The sequence below is a fragment of the Chrysemys picta genome, chromosome 2 (genome assembly GCF_011386835.1).
Source record: "Chrysemys picta bellii isolate R12L10 chromosome 2, ASM1138683v2, whole genome shotgun sequence".
Classification (NCBI taxonomy): Eukaryota; Metazoa; Chordata; order Testudines; family Emydidae; genus Chrysemys; species Chrysemys picta.
Genome location: NC_088792.1, coordinates 258,083,729 through 258,103,849, shown reverse-complemented (window position 1 = coordinate 258,103,849; position 20,121 = coordinate 258,083,729). Strand labels below are relative to the sequence as shown.

Sequence of the window (20,121 nt, the reverse complement as noted above, 5' to 3'; positions counted from 1 at the left end):
TATACTGCTTGAGAGACATAAAGTGGCTCAAAGAGGGGAAGACTACCATGCCCCTTCTCCCATGCATAGGTAAGAAACTTGCAGTGCTTTAAAGTCCTAATGTATTGTCATTTAGATCTGATTAGGTGTTGTTGCATCTCTATACAATTACAATGGATTCTAAAAAATAAATTAATCTATTACAGGTTGCACAAGAGATGCACATCCGCAATAGCTGTTAATACTCTGCAGCTATTGTTTGTAACGAACAATTGTTTTGAAACAGCTCATAAAATCATTAGACTGGTCACCTATAGGTGTAACATTCATATGTACTTTATGAATCTCTTACTAATATTAACCTCTTATTAACTTCAGCAATTGTCAGTCTTGAATCAAATGTGGTGTTAATTGTCAGCATGTGTTCATTTCACATGAGAACAACTCTAAAATAAATTCATTTTTATTTGGGAGGACTTGAGTGACAGTGAAAGTGTATTGAAGTAATCCACAAGGCCCCCTGCTTCTCTGATCACGCCTTGACTCCAATGTCTCCTATCGCCATCCTCTGCTCTTTGAAGTTCCCCCTTAAAACACCCTCCTGCCCTGAACCCTCTAAGCCCTAGTCTTTCTGTCAAAGATGTGTTATCAAAACAGATGCACATTCACATTTTTAAAATCCTGGAGCTAACCAAACACATGCTGGATGTCACTGCTCAATTACTTTTGATAGTGCCCTACTCTCCTGATCCTGTTTCCATACATTATCTAGACTGTGAGCTTTTCAAGACAGGGACCATGCTGTATAGAGTTTCACATACTTTTGGCACTATGTAAACAATAATACTGTTACATGTTATATAGCAAGAAGAACTACTGGTAGCATTGGTAGTCATTGGGGCAATATGTAGGCTATTAGAAAAAGATAGGAGCTTATTCACACCATCTGATTTTTGCATATGAATTAACATGTTCTTTGTTGCTTTGCAAGTTCAGTGTGTGATTGTTTGCAAGGCAAATTGCAACAAACTCCTGTTTCTGTAAAGGCAGGATTGAACCCTAAAGAACCACCCCAATGAGGTGATAGATGGGCTCAACACAGCAGTAACTGGGGGTGGTTTAGGGTTTGTGATATGCAGGAGGCCAGACTAGATGATCTAGTCGTCCTTTCAGGCCATGAACACTATGACAAATGGCCCTATTATGTTATAGGTTTTAGCTCAGAAGAAGTGCCATGCACAGAATGATGGAAAGGGATGGCTTTGGTGAGAGATCTGAAACTTCTTCTTCAGTAGGATTCCTAGCCAATCATTGCTCTGTCATAACAAGTGTGCACAACTGGTACTTTTTCTTAAAATGCCCTTGTTGTTACCTTTTTTCTTTCACAGCTCGAGAACTACATTGTGGAAAACATGAAGTCGGAGATGGCCCAGATACAGCAGAGTGCAGTTCAGAACCACACAGCCACCATGCTCGAGATAGGAACCAGTCTCCTAAGTCAGACAGCAGAGCAGACAAGAAAACTCACAGACGTTGAAACCCAGGTCTGTCCCAAGAGCCATATTCTACAAGAATTTACTGCAGAGAACCTTCCCCACCACCTCCTTTTACCACATCATCACAAAGTAGATTTCAACACGGTGCTCCAAGAAACATATACACTTTCTGTTTATTGGTAGCAACAGCAATGATGACTGATTCTCATTATGTATTTTTCTTTATATTTAATGGGGATTGGTTGGTATATTTAGCTTTTTATGTGTTTGTCAGGCTGGACTGACCAAAAAACTAACCAGCATTTGACGTCAAATAAACAGCCCAGCTACCAACAGTGAATGATACAAGTGTCAAGCTAAATAAATAGTTTTAGGTTAAAATATCTCCTTTGATCTGCGTTATTACTTGCCACTTTATTTTGAGAAATGTTATTTATTTTCTCTGAAATGTTTCCAGACATTTGAAAAGTATTGTATATGTGGAGTTTTTTACAGGTCCAAGAGAGAGGGACAAACATTCCTTCATTTGTCAAGTGCTATGCAGTTTACCATTTGTTATTCTATGAAGTTTTACAATGTGGCATGAATATAAGACCATTTCAAAGGACATAGCTTACAGAGGCTCCCCCCCCCCCCCATGGTACTGAGTATTAATAACTTTAATGCAAACTAGCAGACAAATGTGCTATTCTTATAACCAGCAATTTATCCAGAATACCATATAAGCTGAGGTCTAATGCTTATCATAGGGCAGTATATACTAATTCTTTTCTTTTGACTTTTCTATCAGTTTACAGTTCACATTACATTATTTTTTCTTTCTCCAGGGACTTCCCCTTGCTATTTGTAGTTTGTGGTATCTTTAACAGTTGCAACGCATTCAAACTGTTTATTTAAAACAAATGTATTCATGTGTTGTATTTATTTGGTTTGTTGTAGCAAACTGTTTGAGATAGATCATACTGTTTGCACTCAAGTCCTGACCCAAGTTTACAATATCATTCCCAAATTATTACATAATCACATTACACTATGAAGAAGAACAATAGCAATTACCAAAGGGAGGACACTTAATTTACTCTAGCTAGAGATGATATGCACATGGTGATGACAAAATAGTCTTACTCGGCTGCTTATTTTTTTCATACATTGGTTAATAAAAGTCACCTTCTCAAGTGACCTGAGCTTTTATGTAATGGAATATAGATTCATGAAAATGTTGGAGCAAATCTGTTCTTTGCACTATTGCACATAGCATTCTAGTATCTAACTGCAACAATACAAGTTAGATTTTGACTTTGGACTACATGCCCTACAGGGGAACAATGGGGTGTAGACACACTTCTTTATGCCCTCTGCATGAGCTACCCAGACTTGAGTTACTAGATTCCGTTACTTTCCATTTAAAAATGTCATTGCCATTTCAATTATGCACATTAGGGCCTGAATCTGTAAATTGTTCCATGAGGGCAGATCTTTGACCCTGCACAGAGCCCCAGTGAAGTCAAAGACAACTGCATGGAACAACTTGCAGGATCAGGGCCTCTATCGTTTACACAATCTGCGTAAAAATGCAATGGAGTTGATGTAAGCCAGGGGTGGGCAAACTTTTTGGCCTGAAGGCCACATCTGGGCATGGAAATTGTATGGTGGGCCATGAAGGCTCACAAAATTGGGGTTGGGATGCAGGACGGGGTGAGGGCTCCGATTGGGCCTGAGGGCTCTGGGGTGGGGCTGGGGCTGAGGGGCTTGGGGTGCAGAAGGGTGCTCCAGTCTGGGACCGAGGGTTTTGGAGGGCAGGAGGGGGATCAGGGATGGGACAAGGGGGTTGGGATGCAGGGGAGGGAGGAGGGAGGTGAAGGCTCCAGCTGGGGGTATGGGCTTGGGGAGGGGGCAGGGATGAGAGATTTGGGATGTAGGAGTATGCTCCGGTCTGGGACCGAGGGTTTTGGAGGGCAGGAGGGGGATCAGGGATGGGGCAAGGTGTTGGGATGCGGGGGGGGGGGGAAGTGTGGGCTCTGAGGGTGTGGGGCCAGGGATGAGGGATTTGGGGTGTAAGAGGGTGCTCCAGTCTAGGATCAAGGGGTTTAGAGGGCAGGAGGGGGAATCAGGGTTGGGGTAGGGGGTTGTGGTGTTGGAGAGGGGCAGGGGTGCAGGCTATGAGCGGTGCTTACTTCAAGCAGCTCCCAAAAGCAGCGGCATGTTCCCTCTCCGGCTCCTATGTGGAGGCGCGGCCAGGCGACTCTGCACGCGGCCCCGTCGGCAGGCACCGCCCCTGCAGCTCCCACTGGGTGCAGTTCCCAGCCAATGGGAGCTGCAGGGGCAGCACTTGGAGCGGGGGCAGAGTGCGGAGCCCCCTGGCTGCCCATATGCATAGGAGCTAGAGGGGGGGCATGCCACTGCTTCTGGGAGCTGAGTGGAGCGGGGCAAGCCCCCGTCCCCACTCCCCAGACCGCACTTCCCGGTGGGAGCATGAGGACTAAATTAAGACATCTGATGGGCCAGATGTGGCCTGCGGGTTGTAGTTTGCCCACCCCTGATGTAAGCAGATACTGAGCTCATGCAACACTGCAAAAGAGAAATCTTGAAAGAATGCTGTCATAGACGCTCTAGTTACAAAACATCATATGCAACAGTTTGGCATGTGTTCAAATCCTATCCAAGTACTCTTATAATCTATTCATGTGTTGTATACATTTAGTCTGAGGTTTTGTATACAGTTTCCCTCCTTTTAATGGCATATTATTATTCTGCAACAAATATGGGGCCAGAACTTCCGCCTGTGTTTACCAGCGTAGCTCCACTGACTTCAATTTACACCAGGTCAGGCTCTGGCCCCATGTTTAAAACATATTTTAAAACCTGAACTGACCATTTCAATTAGTCATCATGCAAGCTGACATAAAGTAGAATAAATATGTAACTCATTGTTCAAGTCTTCAGAATGGTAATACTAGAACATTGCAAGTTTTAATGCTTTTATTTATCCTTAAGGTACTAAATCAAACATCCCGTCTTGAAATTCAGCTGCTGGAAAATTCATTATCTACTTACAAGCTGGAAAAACAACTTCTGCAGCAGACACATGAAATACTGAAAATTCATGAGAAAAACAGGTGAGAGAAAATTGTTAACCCCTTAAATGCTTTCTCCGTTTACCACAAATACTCTCTAGTTCTACTACTTTAAACAGCAGGGGCAAATGGTTGTTCTGAGCTTTGAATAAACAAAAACTTGTAGATGGAAAGTCTAAGTAAAATCTAGACTGACAGATATGGAAAGCATAGGAAATATCAGCAAATCAGCAAAACCAATACTATAGGCTACTAAGGTGTGGTAGTCCCTTAAGTTTTCAGACAATTAAATATAAATAACTGGGTGAAAAGGCATAAGGAAAAGAGAAGTCTTCTGAAGTATATTTAGAATATTGAAGTGGAAGAACTACCATGTTATGGGCTAAATTTTTCTCTTCAGTCCTTAGTGTTGCACTCTAATTTAGTTAGTACTTGTTCTGTATGCAGAACTCCTACTTACAGCAATGGGACACTACACTACATATGGAATGACTGAAGGATGTACATTGGAGATCTGACTGTAGTCCAGCAGCTGAGGAGAATTTTGCCCTCTATTTAGCACTATAAAACAATAAGGAGACAGTAGCCAGTCCTTCAAATTTGGGGGCGAAAGAATAATATAACTTTGGACTATTAATGTTGATTTTCAATAAGTCTTGGAACACCAGAGAAGTTCCAGAGGACTGGAAGAAATCTAATGTTATGCCAATACTTTAAAAGGGTAAGTAGGATGACCAGGGTAACTTATAGGCCCATCACCCTGACATCAATCTTGGGCAAAATAATGGAACAGCTGATATGAGACTCAATAAAGTATTAAAGGAGGTCATATAATTAATGCTAATCAATATGGGTTTATGAGAAATAGATTTTATCAAACTAATTGGATATAATTTTTGGATAAGGTTACAAGATTGATTGAAAGCACTGATGTATATACTTAGACTCCTGTAAGGCATTTTTCTTGGTATTACATTATATTTTAATTAAAAAACAAGAACAATGCAAAATAAATATGTCACATATTAAATGGATTAAAAATTGGCTAACTGATAGATCTCAAAATGTAACTGTATAGGGAATAATAATTGAATGGAAGTTTCTAGTTGGGTCGCGCATCGATTAGTTCCTGGCACAACACTATTTAACATTTTTATCAATGACCGGGCAGAAAACATAAACTTGTTATTGATATAGGTTGTGGATGACACAAAGATTGGGGGAAGTGGTAAATAATGAGGAGGAAAGGTCACTGAAACAGAGTGATCTGGTAAGATAGGTAAGCTGGGCATAATCAAACAATATGTGTTCTGATGCTGCCAAATGTCAGGTTGTACATTTAGGAGCAAAGAATACAGGCATATTTACTAGATGGGAGATTCTCTCCGGGAAAAAGTGACTCTGAAAAAGACTTGGCAGTCCTCGAATATAATCAGCGGAACACGAGGTCCCAGTGAGATGCTGTGGTCAAAAGAACTGAGCAATCCTTGTATAAATAAACAGAGGAATATCCACTAGCAGTGTGGAGGTTGTTATATCTCTGTATTTGACACTGGTGCAGCAACTGTTGAAATACTGTGTCCATTTTTGGTGTCCACAATTCAAGAAGGATGCTGAAAACTGGAGTAGAGCCACAAGAGTGATTAAAGGATTGGAAAAATTCCTTATATTGAGACACTCCAGAAGCTCAATTTCTTTAGATTATCTTAAGGGGTGACTCGATCACAGTCTGCAAGTACCTACAAGGGGAACAGAAATGAGGGCTCTTTAATCTAACAGACAAAAGTATAACAAGATCCAATGGCTGAAAGCTGAAGCTAGACAAATTCAGATTAGAAATACAGTGCAAATTTTTAACAATGAGGAGTATTAACCATTGGGACAATTTACCAAGGGTTGTGGTGGATTCTGTGTTACTGAAAATCTTTAAATCAAGATTGGATGTTTTTCTAGTAGATATGCTGAAGTTCAACCACAGCGATTGGACTTGAAGCAGGCTTAATTCAGGGAAGTCCTATGATCTGGGTTATACATGAGTTCTGATTAGATTATCACAATGGTCCCTTCCAGCCTTAAAATCTATGAATCTATGAAATTAGATGGATCACATAATGAGCAATGGCAACAAACTATTGGAAGCTAGAAGAAGAGGAAACTGATGATGGTGGAGAAAGGAAAAGATGCCCCTGAGAGTGCATTACTATAAAGAAATGATTGCTAATTTTGATGCCTTTGCAGAAATACTCAAATAATTCATTGTCCATAGTATTTGTTGTCAATGTTGGCAATTAATCTAATAATTATTTGTACATAATTTTTAATTTAGAAGAAGTTGAATTGAATTGAGGATTGATTAAATGAGTTTCGTAGATTTATAAAATTGAAAATATGTATGTTTTAATTTCACTTTTAATTGACTGAACAAAAATTGTATTGCCATTATCTGCTTAGTTCCAAGTATTTATTTAGAATGTGCAAGGGACAGAGTCATTTATGTGATGTCTTGTGTATTTAATGTTCTTTCTTTATTTATGTATCTTAACAATGTGTCAGGGTGCAAGGCATGTGTGGCAGTAAATAAACTTGACTTGACTTGACCTTTGGGTGGCTACACTGACATTCATGATGAAATGGTCTGTGACATGATGAAATAGTCTGAGTTTGTATATGGAAATAAAGAATGTGTTGAAAAGCAACATTTAAATCGTATTGTCTCCCTTTAGAAACATTGCTGTATGGGGCAAACAGAAAAATAGGAAGGAATGTGATCTAGTGATTAAAGCAGAGACCTGGAGTGAGGACTTCTGGGTTCTGTCACCGACTCTTTTATTAGCTGAAAGGAAGGATGGTGTTGTGGTTCATAGATTCTAAAGCCAGAAGGGCCACTGTGCTCATCCAGTCTGGTCTTCTGTATAACAGAGGCCATAGAACTGCCCTGAATTAATTCCTGTTTGAACTACAGCAGATCTTTTAGAAAAACATCCAAGCTTGATTTAAAAATTGCTAGGGACAGCGAGTCCACCATGGCACTGGCTAAATTGTTCCAATAGTTAATTACTTTCACTGTTAAAAATGTGCACCCTATTTCCAGTCTGAATTTGTCTAGCTTCAACTTCTAATCTGCTAAAGTGAGGAGCCCAATATTAAATTTCTGTTCCTTAGGTAGGTACTTACAGACTCTGATCAAGTCACCTTTTAACCTTCTCTTTGTTATCCTAAACAGATTGAGTTCCTTGAGTCTATCACTATACAGCATGTTTTCCAGTCCTCTAATCATTCTCATGGCTCTATGTAGTTAAGGTGCTGGATTGGGACTCAGGAGATCTGGGTTAAATTTCTAGTTCTGTCACCTGTGTGACACTGGACAAGTCATTTAGGTCCTGATCCTGCAATCACTTATGCAGAATTTTCTATTTAAGTACATGACTAATCCCACTTAATTTTTCTGTGCCTCCATTCCCCATCAATAAATTGGATATAATACAACTTTTTCAAGTAATGTCCCAGTGGGTGCTCCACTTCAGGTGCGTATATGCCCCATACACCTTTGATCAGGAATTTTCAGTGGCCGTGCCCATTTGCTCTGCACATGTACCCTTGATACCCTCATGCCCCTTAGCAATGGAACATAGATCAGCACAAACAAACTTCCTTCAGTTCTTTCTTGACCACCCTGGCCTGATACAGAGTATATTATGGTGCCTGTTTCTAGATTTCTCCATGCATAACTTACTTCTACTATTTGTTTTGGTTTTAGCCTACTATAGTTCTAGTTTTAGTTTTAATATTCTTCATTTTATTTTTTCAAGGGGGTTTTATTTCATTAGACAACCCTGCCCCGCCCTCCCACCCCCCACCTCATCATTTGCGTGACGGGTCCTCCTCTCAGGAGTTGTTTCCCCAGAATATGCCTGGTAACTTTGGATTCAAATGCTGCCTCCCTTCCTGGGAACCTAGCCTGGTCAGTGACACTCATTCTTGTTGTATCCATTGTTGGGAGATATGCACATCCCATCTAAGTGCAAAATCTGTTCAGCGTTCAAGAGTAGATCTAGAAAAAGTCTATTGGTACCAGAACCTTCTAGGTCATTAAACCATACCATTCTCTGGTACTTCCTATCTCACCAGTACTGTAAAAAAGGGACAATCAACACCACCTCTGTCTCCTTTCCCCTGGGACAATGCTGAGGACATCTCTTCAACTCTCAGATTTTAGTACAGGGATCACCTTGTTATCAGGCTAGAGCCATCTCTTCAGAAATTTTTTCTGAGAGAGACGTCTAGACCCAGACAAACTCATGTTCCTGATTATCTGTACTGGTATGAGCAACACTGGTTGCCCCCTCTCCTTCCTTATGGACCCCTCAGTGACCATACTGGGACTCATGGGGTGCTTATCGCCAACAGTTTTGTAGAGCTCCCAACTATATATGGGGATCAAGACAGGAAACAGTCTCCTGTAACACCTATTCATCGACAATCTCAAACCAAAAGGAGTCTTTCAAGGGACAAGAGGTGAGAGCTGATAAAGAAGTAACACCACAGATTCATATCTCCTTATCCTTACTAGATGAAACTGTGATGCCCCCTCCCTCAGTTCTTATGCAGATGATTTTTATACAATTTCAGAAGCTTATGAAAAGGATAACCAAATCACTTCAGATCCTTTTAGAGAAGGTTCAGGAAGAATGGCCATATGTATGAACAAAGCTGTGCTTGAACCCGCCAAAGCTATCTGGCAAACCTCAGCCACCATACTCCCAGCATGAAAAAGAGTGAACCAAAAGCTCTTATTTTCCAGCTAACAACTCTGGTGGAGAGTGTGTAAATAAAAATTCAAACTTTTTGGTTGCTGATGCCATCAACAAGTGTGGCAGGCAACATCATTCTAAAGCAACACCATGATAAGGACAAAATGTCTAGATCTCTTTGGTTGTAAGCGCTACTCACCCATGAGTTCAGGATTGCTGTCACAGGACCCCAGGCTCAGTACTGTCGAACAGCTCTGAATCAACACTTGGCTTGATTCATCTCACTTCTTGCCCAGCATTACAACTTCCAATTATTCCCTACTTGTTAACTTAGGACTCAGGTAGGGTTCTTTACCCTGACTTGAACATTCTGCAGCTCAGGGTTTGTTTTCCTAATTGTTCTCTGGGATAGAAGTTTCCTGTTCCACAGAAGTTCCATGGGTTTTGTTAAACAGCAGAAAGGATTCCACCATGAAGGCTTATCTGCAAAAATAGAAGAGATTTTGTCATACAACAACAACAAGTCTTTCCTGTCTATTCTTCCCTCTGAGCTCATCTAGATTACCTGTTGAATTTGAAGAAGCCTGGACTTCCTTTAAATTCCATTAAGGTTCATTTAGTGGTTATCATAGTCTTCCATTCTCTTGTGGAGGAGTTTTCAGCATTTGCCCACTCCAAGACTTCGAGGTTCATCAAAGGATTGATTAACCTTTTCCCACACATAGAAAGCCCACTCCGATGTGGGATTTAAATTTGGTCCACAATTGTTTGATGAAACCAACCTTTGAGCCACTAGCCAAGTGCTCCTATCTACACTTGTCTATGAAGATGGCCTTTTTAATGGCTGTCACCTCTGCCCAATGAATTGGAGAACCAGGGTCATTAATGGCAGATCCCCCCTTCATGGGTTTCGACAAGTAGAAAGATTTCCTTTAGCTACATCCCAAGTTTGTACCTAAAATATCCTCAGAATTCCATATCAATCACGTCATCTAGCTTCCAGTTTTCTTCCCTAACCCACATCAGAACAAGGAGGAAGCCACCCTCCATACCTGACATGTTAGAAGGGCATTAGCCATCTATTTGGACAGAACCAAACCAATTAGAAAGTCTCTGAGACTGTTGCTTTTGTGGGCAGAACTAAAGGATCCATGATTTCCATCCAAAGATAATCAAAATGGGATTTGGGATGCATCCTCTCTTGTTATGAGACTGTTAACATTCAGCACTCTCCTACAGTAATATCCCATTCTACAAGATGTCAGTCTACATTCATGGCATTGTTAAAAGACATACCAATTGCAGAAATTTGCAGAGGTGCCACTTGGGCTTCCATTCACATCTTCCCAAACACTATGTTTTAGTGCACGCTTCTAGCAGATGCTACTTTTGGTACTGCAGTTCTGTTGTCACTCTTAAAGATCTGGCTTCAAAGCTCTTATCTCCTTCAGAGAGTACTGCTCATGAATCACTTGAAGTGCAGAACCTATAGGGGCCTTGCATAAAAAAGGGGGCATAAAAAGGAGAGTGTAACAATCTTTACTCCTATGTTCACCCTTTTTGCAAGCCTATGATACTTTTTGTATAAAATATGCCTTGTGAGGTATCATTTGAAAACTCATAATCCGCTGAACATTATTGTCCTGGTAAAAGATGTGTGGTAACACTGTATATAAAGTTGTAAAATTTTGCTGTATAAGACATGTTCCAAGTCTGGAGAAACAGCTTCAGACCAGTTCCCTAGAGACAAAAGGCTAGCCAACACCTCAGCCAGATGTCAACAAAATCAAATGGACTATCACTTGGTTAAATGGCCATTCTCTGGCAGGAAGAAGGACGTGACCAAGAAATTTACATATTGGCAAAGAAAACAGCTGCAGTTTCTCAGACCTCCTGTCTCCTGAATCCCAGCTGAAGATCATCTTCAGAGGGAAAAGAGAACAATAAGAAATGGGAAGAGAGGCCCCAAAAACACTCCTACCTTTCCCTCTGCTCACAACAGCCACAACACATGAAAGGGCAAAGAGACAGTCTTGTTTGAAAGAATTCCAACCAGCGAGACTGCAAAACCATGTGGTGAGAGAGGACATTTCACTTTGAATTCACTTAGCTTGTTGTTAGATGTTAGTTGTGTTTTACCTTTTATTTTTCTTTGTCACCAATTCTGACTTTTATGCCTCATAAACTGTAATCACTTAAAATCTATTTTTTCCTGTAGTTAATAAACTTGTTTAATTATTTTATCTAAACCAGTGTTTGGGATCCTCCATTTGAGATATCAGGATCTGTGCATATCATCTCTTATTAATGAAATGACAGGACTTTCTATGAGCTTGTATTGTCCAAAAGAAAAGAGCTGGAGTCTCCAGGAATTAAAGATTAATCTTTAATTAAAGATTATGTCATGTGATGAAAACTCCAGGAATACATCCAACCAAAATTGGCAAACCTAGAAGTGGAGTACCTATAGGGATAAATATCTCCAAGAACTCCAGTCACTGAAAGTAAACCTCTCCTTCCTTTATCTATCTTGTCTATTTAGATTCTAAGCTCTTTTGAACAGGGCGAGGTCTCTTACTATGTACATATACAGCACCTACTGCAATTTGTCCCTCAATCTTATAGTACATATTGGATGATCTTGTGAAATGCAATAACTGAAGGCTTGTCTACATGGCGAGTTAGTACACAGCAAGCCAGGGTGTGAATCTACAGCACACTGACTTCCACGCATTGACTCATTGTATAGACAAGCCCTTAATATTGTGGTTTCCCAATAACTGTAAATATAAATGATTGTTTATGTCAGTGCAACTTATTCTTCCACAAGGCATTTAAAAATGATGTTTTTACATTTTGAGAATGTTCCTTGCTTTCAGTGCTTTCACTTTAAACTTTTTTGAGGGAGATGCAGGGTCATTGATGCCCATAATTGATTGTCTGCTATCTCATTTAGTGTGCTACTGTGGGAGGAGAATCAGAGAAATGAGTATAAACGTAGCAGACTTGCCAATCTAGGCATTACACAGGAATAGGTAAGACAAGTGAAGTTTGTTTAAGCAGACAGAGCAACTGTTAGCAGATTCAGCACAAGAACAGTCCTATCATATACAAAGAAGATTATGATCATTTCTCCAGGAATACTTTTCTTGCACATAACTTCCACTCTTGTCTGACAGAAGTAATGAGAAACACGGTACCACTGGATGGAGTTTTAGACACATATTTTGGTTTCAGTAAAGAGCTTGATTCTTCTACTCCATTATACTAGCTTTACTTCCTATGCCTTACTGTAATTCCATTGACTTCAACAGATGAAATGAAGTGGAGAATCAGGCCCCAGCATTTTACTGGATTTAAAGAAATATGGGAATATAGGTAATACCAGACCAGGCCAGTGCTCCATCTACTTCACTGGCAATGTCCAGTGCTTGATACTAGACAGGAAGTTTTCAAGAAAGCTTGTAGTGGACAACTATAGAATAACCTGTCCCACAGGAGAAATTTCTTCCTAACCTCTTACAGCTGGAGGAATACAGCTAGAGAATAAGGATTTAAAATCCAGTTTCTCTCTCTCTCTCTTTCTCTGTGTGTGTCTGTGTGTGTGATTATATATTTGGCCAGACTTTTCTTAGTACAATGATAATACTTGTCTTTACCTGTTGAATAGATCAAAGGCAAAGTAAATCACACTGTCTATGGTTAAAATGTCCAGACTTTTTAAAGATTACTTTTAATGTAAGCAGTTAAGATAACTTTTGATGCAAGAGGATTCCCATCTCCCTGACCTGATCCATACCCTGTTCCCAAACACATCTAAACTGAGGCATCTCAAAATATAAGTAAAAATCCCCTTTAAGCTTCTATGGTCTGGATTGGATTAGTGAAAAAAAAACTGTGTACCTTGCAATCTAGTTTGCCTAAATCAAGCTTTCCTTCATTCCAGGAGAGTTTCAAGAGTGCTGTCTCCATGTTCTACTTCATCACCTTTCAAAATGACATTAGCCTTCACTGGAAGTCTGTATGTTGGCTTCTGTACTGGCCTGCTAACCTCTCTAGCATTATCAGGAAGGTTTATGAATAATGTTATACACGGTGCAGTCATGCTGAGCTATCCTGCTGGCTTACATCCTGACAAATTTAAACACATCATTTGTATGGCAGAAAATAGATTACTGGCTACACTAATACCAGTAGACTAGACAATATACAGAAGTATGCTTAAAATGTAAGGCAAGTTGAAGTTGGCTTTTTTCTGTATTGTAACTAACAACTCCAAAGAGTCCCTTTGGTCAGGCCCAATATGTAACCTACCATAACAATAACTTCCTTTTCTTTACCCTATTATTCTGATACCAGAAAGACTATTTGAGCTCCAAGCTTGAAGACTGCAATATGTAAAAAAAATCAGCTTGCTCACAGGGTAACCTTACAGTCAACAGTGATTTATTTTTTATCAGTGTTGTGCACTAGCTGTACTTCCCTACACTATTCCATTCTAATGAGTAGACAGGGTTTAAAAATGTACTGGAAAGTCACATTCTCTGTCTACTCACAAAAAAAGCACAGAGTCATTCAAGTCACAACTATGGCATTTTTGATTGAAAGCATTATCGAGGAGTAGTACTGCATAATTACTGCAATAGACAATTATAGATCATTTGGATGGTAAAGTCCCATTAGTACAAAGACTATTTTTTCCCCTTTTTTGTCTTGCAGAGCACAAGGCCTTTACTTAACCAATAATAAATAATTGATATTGGTTTCATTTTAACCACAACATCCTTGTTAGTGCCCCCTTTAAAATACAGTGATGATTGAAAACTTGGTAAACTCTTTGTTCACAGACCTTCCATAAGGGTAACCTATTAATGGTGAATGAACTTTTGAAGGTTTGTGGAGTTAGGTTGGTTCTAATAAACCTTTAAAATTATCTGAATTTCTTTGAAATTGTTTGGTCTCAACACCAGACTGAAAAAACTCACAAACAGGATTTTTGTGAGCGATTTTCTAGAACTTCCTTGCTGTAAACATCATGGGTGAAACTCTGGCCCCACTGGAGTGAAAGGTCAAGACAGCAACTTTTTCTCATGCAATTTAGGTAATTCTGTCTTTCCAGACTAGTCAGTGCAGAAGCCTCCAATCTAAATAAAGTTTTTGAGCTTTGCTCATTTCAAGTTTTGAGAGATGGTTCTCACTGGTTCTTAACAAAAACTGAAGCGAATTCAGTGGGTTTACATAATTGGTGAATTTGTCACAGGGAGTTCACTTGTCCTCAGAGCATTGTCTTTCATATCTTTGAGGTCTTTATATCTAGGAAAAAGCATTGCAGAGACACAGGTCACTACATACACATTACTTAACAATTTACTAGTTTTGCAGTATATAATACTATTTTTAATCTACATAGCAAAGCATAAAGTAAACCAGCCACTATGTCACCCCCATCTTTGCAGCACATGTTGTTGACACTATACTCATAAATATAAAGATGTGTTATTGCTAAAGCAATAAAACATCTGCAGGGCTGCCTCTCTCCATAGACTCCAAACAGGGAAGCACTATGCATTGTCATCTTATTCTTCCTTGCCTGACATGGGGCAATGTTATTATAAATAAGACACAGTGAACTGTCATCACCATGGATTCGTTTACTGTTATGTTAAGAAACATACGATAAGAAACAAACAATGCACCAATCCATGTTGTGGTAGTCAACCCTTCTTTTCTATGAAAACATTAAGACATGGACACAGATGTAAAAATGTTGTAGGGTAAGAACTACATTCTGTCCTACACTGCTTGGGTGGCCTGAAGGGAATTTAGAGAGCCTCTAGTCTTCCCTTACCCTTCAGCAGTCCAGAAAAAATTCCAACCTAGCAACCTCAAGAATGCTACCAGCTACTCCCCCTGTCCAGCACAGCATGACCCTAACAGACATGTTTTCCAGACAGGGTGCATGATTCTCCTTTTCAAGCTAGCTACATTATTACAAATTATAACATAATATACCATAAAAGTTGAAATGAGAAAGTCAAAATGAAACATTTCGGCCTTATTGAAATGAAACCATTTTGATAATTTTCCATGAAGATTTTGATGGAATTTACAAGTTCTTGCCAAATGTTAAGTTTTGTTGCATCATCATTTTCTGACAGAAAAACTGTTCAGTCTTAACATTTTTGACAAGCTCTGGCTAAAAGAGACCTTTAAGATCAGCTAGTCAGACTTAGTAACGTAACATGAAACATATAATATCACCAAGTGATTCCTGAATAAGTTGTAGCTGAGCTAGAGCACCCATCTTTTAGGCCTACATTCAGTGTTGATTAACTTCTAGTGATGGAGAATTAACCACATCCTTTGGCAATGTATTAAAATAGTTTATTACCTGCATGGTTAAAAATGTGTACATTGTTTTCATTTTGAATATTTCTAGCTTCAACTTCTAATATATTGTATCTTTTTATATATTTGTCAATGAGATTAAAGAGCCTTGAGTCTCAGCCATCTTCTCCTTTCCAGCTGGGGGCAAGGATGATGCCAAGAAAGTGGTACTCTGCTTATGTCGCTCTGACTGGCTCTCACAGAAAAGGATGGGACAAGCTTGCACAATACATTTCCTTGAGTGTCCTGTTAAGTCCAAAATTCATAACGTTTGGGAAAAAGAGATTTGCTATTGGTTTTACTTAGGGGTTTGTTTTGTTTTGTTTTTAAGCTTTATATTACTCTAGTGTGTACAGCAAATCCAGGTCTCAGTTTAATCTTTACACTGTTATCATTTGTAACAGCTCACATTAAGACTTCATGATATTTAATAGAAACAACTCCAGAAGGATTTTATTACATTTCTCAGAGCATTGCTTAAATGACCTGGAATAAAATAGGCATTTTGCCACTGATCTATTACCCAGCAGTAAAAACCAAGGTGTGGGGAAAAGAGAAAATAAATAAAATCCAGGACTAACTTGGATAGGAAGTGGCCTGTTGGCAAGTTTGAGACCAATGGTGGGTTCATGATATGAGAAACACCTCCTTTAGCATATACGTTAGAATCACTGATCAAAAGTTCAGCAGATGGGAGGTTTTCATTTCTTTATCTAATATTAATAAAAACCTTGATTTGCCGAACTCCTACAAAAATGCCAAAGTGGTGGCACTGACAAGACTATAGGATGGTGGTTACATATATCCTAGCCGTCCCGTTGCATCCACAACTCCTTTTGATCTTTATAAAATGAACATGGGGGGAGGCGCGGGAGAGGAAGGAGTACAAGGAGGGGGAAAGTGTTTGCATACATTTATTCTAAAATTAGCCATAAAATTTGATGAAAGCAAGTCAGTTATTTTTCTACAGTTGTACTCAAGATTTTCCTGGCTGAGGAGATCTAAATGTTGAGTATTCAGAAGTCCTCTGAGATACTGTATGAGTCATCATCTTCATTTTTTTGATGTGCAAGGAAAGTTACTTATGAGGGATTTTGACAAAATCGGGATCCCACATTAAGAATCCAACTTCCTGATTTACCTTTTGGGAAAAGAATCTCATTCGCGATATGGAAGTGGGTACTGCTCACCTGTGCAAATTTTCCTTTCCCATCTTCACTAGCCGCTTAAAATCTCCCAGGACCCTACAAGTTGAGAATCATGATTATGACATCAAACAACATTTTATTAAAATTATACAAAAGTTTATACGAACTACTGAATTGATTACTGGGTTATTTTTAACCAAAATTGTCCTGTAATGCATTACATTCTAATGATTTGGAAGTTATTTGCACTGGATTGACTATTTCAAGGTTATATAAGATGTCTATATTTTGTTAGCATGCCTAGACAAACTTCAGTTCAACTATCTCTTTTTCAGTACATTTTCAGCATCATTTTCTTCACTACAAAGGTGTGTAAATTTGTCAGCTGTAACTCTAATTTTCCATTTAATTATTTGGTATAATAAATAATGGAATCTGAGAGACAGAGTGTCTTTCATATCAGACCGACTGCAGGCTACATTCCTCAGTTTCTCTCAATATTTAGCATATGAAGTCTCATGTGAAGCAATTAGAGGAGTTCACAGGAGTCATGAGTGAGAGGAAAACACAAGACAGTGACACGAAGGAACAAAGTAACAGTTTTAGGCACTGGTCCTAACAAGGCGTGCACAAGTCTTTGTAGGATCAAGGCCTTAGATTGCAATTTAGGAGCCTCCTGCTCTGCAAATGTAACGCATTGCTAATAAGCCAAAACTTATGGGAGGATTCCATATGAGACCATATGATAAAAATGGATGCAAGTAGTCTGGGGATTATTCTGTGTTTCTCTTATATTCTTTCAAAGATGCTTTCCTGAATCAGTTAGACTGTTGTTTAGATTTGTTGAGTATTGGATCCATATCCCTTGGCTGGTTCCCCATTGTTCCCAAGTTTTTACCTTCTTGTGCTCACAGCTCTACACAATTCTCCTCAAGCCTACCTCCCTGATCCCATCTCTTATCACATTCCCCATCCACTCCACCAACAACTTCCATGCCCTGTTCATCTTTTCTCCCTCTCCCGACTCTCCAACTTCTTTGCACATGCAAAAAATATAGTTGGAACTGCATGCCTAATTTGGATACTTAACTGTCTGCCCAAAATGGATAATTACATGCACAAATTGCCAGCTAGGTACATAACCGACCATTTGTGCATGCAGTTCCCTAAGGTGGTGTGCAAATTAGGAATGCAATCACGTGTAACATACTGTTTAGAAAGTGAGATACTAGATGTCAATTATGTTTAGGTGCTAGATGGACTGTACCAACCCCTTGGCTAACCTTTTAAAGTGAAGTTATGGCTGTGAGTTTATTGCCTTTTGTAAGCATGGGTAATTCATGTGCTGAACTCTGTATACAACTAAATGATAAAATAGACACCAGCTTCTGTATCAATGTATATTAAAACTAATTAATGTCTGCTGTTGTTTTTTTTTAAGTTTACTTGAGCATAAAATATTAGAAATGGAAGAAAGGCATAAAGAAGAGTTGGATACTTTGAAGGAGGAAAAAGAGAACCTTCAAGGCTTAGTCTCACGCCAAAGCTACATAATCCAGGAGCTAGAGAAGCAGTTAAACAAGGCAACGAACAACAACAGTGTCCTGCAGAAACAACAGCTGGAATTGATGGATACAGTTCACAGTCCTGGTCAATCTTTGTTCCAAAGAAGGAGGTAAGAGAGTAACATCTTTAAAAGTCTCAAAAATTTCTTACTAGAGTGACACATTGGGTGGGGGGCCATGGGGAGGGTCAAATTTACTTTTATAGGTCCAAAAAGAAAAGATAATCTGACATTCGGAACTAATCAAGGACAAAGTAGCTTAGAAGAACATTTGACATGAATAGTTCTTGAGATATTGCTGAGATTGAACCTGATGCTAACAAGTATGTTTGATTTTTGGTTTAATAACATAGAACTCTTGTGCCAAATCTTCAGTTGATGTAAATTGGCTCCACTGACTTAGTGATACCAAATTATAACCACGGAGGATCTGATTCCTCATGACTTGTTGTTTTTCAGATATTTTCTGAATATTACATTTCTCTTTGTTTATCTTTTTTTTATTATTACTTGTTTGTTTCCAGTTTCACCCACAGTGTGGTAGGTACTGAACAAACATGGAAGATAGAATGGGTGCTGCCTTGAAGACATTACAATCTAAATCCAGGCAGACAAAAATGGCAGAGGCAATGGGTAGACTACATAGCCAGTCATCAGGGTTATAATTGGTTACATCTTAATAAAGCATTTTAAAATATATTATTATTAGATGTCTAGATCTTGAGGGGCAATCCCTAGTTGCGTCTCATGCTTGCAATTATTAGTCAACACATTCCTGTAGTATCAAGAAAAAATTCTTCTTCAGGAGTGATTTTAATTCTTGGAGGGTAGTGGCCTTGCAGACCAGCTCAGGAGGGGCATTCCATACATCAAGAGTAGCATGGAAGAAAGCATACAGTTGTTGTAGGAGAAGTGGACAAATAGTTTGTCAAAGGGTGACATCATGAGGTGAGGAGGTGGCGGGAGAGTGTGAAAAGGGCTCAGAAGAAGATAGGCTAAGCAGAGTCTTGCAGCACAAGGATAAGAGTTGCTGAGGAAGCGGAGATGGATTCAAAGAGAAATTTCAGAGAGAATTCAAGAGGAAGGTGACATGATCAGAACAATGAGTAAGGGAGATTATCTTTGTAGATGTGTTCTATATGGACTGTTGAGGAGATATTGTGGATGTCAGGGAGGTCAAAGCGGAGGTTGAAATAAAGGATATGTGATTTGGCTAGGAAGAGGTCATCAAAAACTTTGTCAAGAAAATCCAGGAGCTAGTTGGAGGAGACGTATACAAGGCAAAGGCAGCAAATTGCACATTCAGAGAGTTTAGAGGTGAAGGGAAGAAAGAAGATGGGCCAATAGCTGGACAGGCAAGTGAGGTTGAGGGATGACATTCTAGAGAGAAAGTCCAGAGCATATGTGAATTGTGATTATATAACTGATTATTGTACCAGTGCAAGTAGATGCATAGATATGTGCAGGTAAAAAAAAACCTGGCACCTGCATCATTATAGTCTGATAGAACTAAGTGTCAAAAAGATCTAATAGATGATCCAATCTCGTTTGTTCCCTAGAGAACATTCCCATGGCCCTTGTGCAGCTTGTATCTGAATAGTTCCAGTGACTAGGATTCCATCTTCTTCCCTTGGAAGATTTTTTTTCACATTCCGAGCTTATTGATGGCATGCTTTTTTCTCATGTCCATTCTAAATCTTCCCTTTCTCTGTTGCTTTGACT

The 20,121-nt window shown here is 39.3% G+C and overlaps 1 protein-coding gene across 1 annotated transcript in view; it reads left to right on the top strand.

The window, feature by feature from the left end:
• Positions 1–20,121, top strand: part of ANGPT1 (angiopoietin 1) — a 196,279-nt gene that overhangs the window by 91,585 nt on the left and 84,573 nt on the right. The window contains 4 exon segments of the mRNA XM_005287247.5: positions 1,368–1,523; positions 4,470–4,591; positions 18,277–18,481; positions 18,483–18,510. Coding sequence (XP_005287304.2) covers positions 1,368–1,523; positions 4,470–4,591; positions 18,277–18,481; positions 18,483–18,510 — 511 coding nt within the window.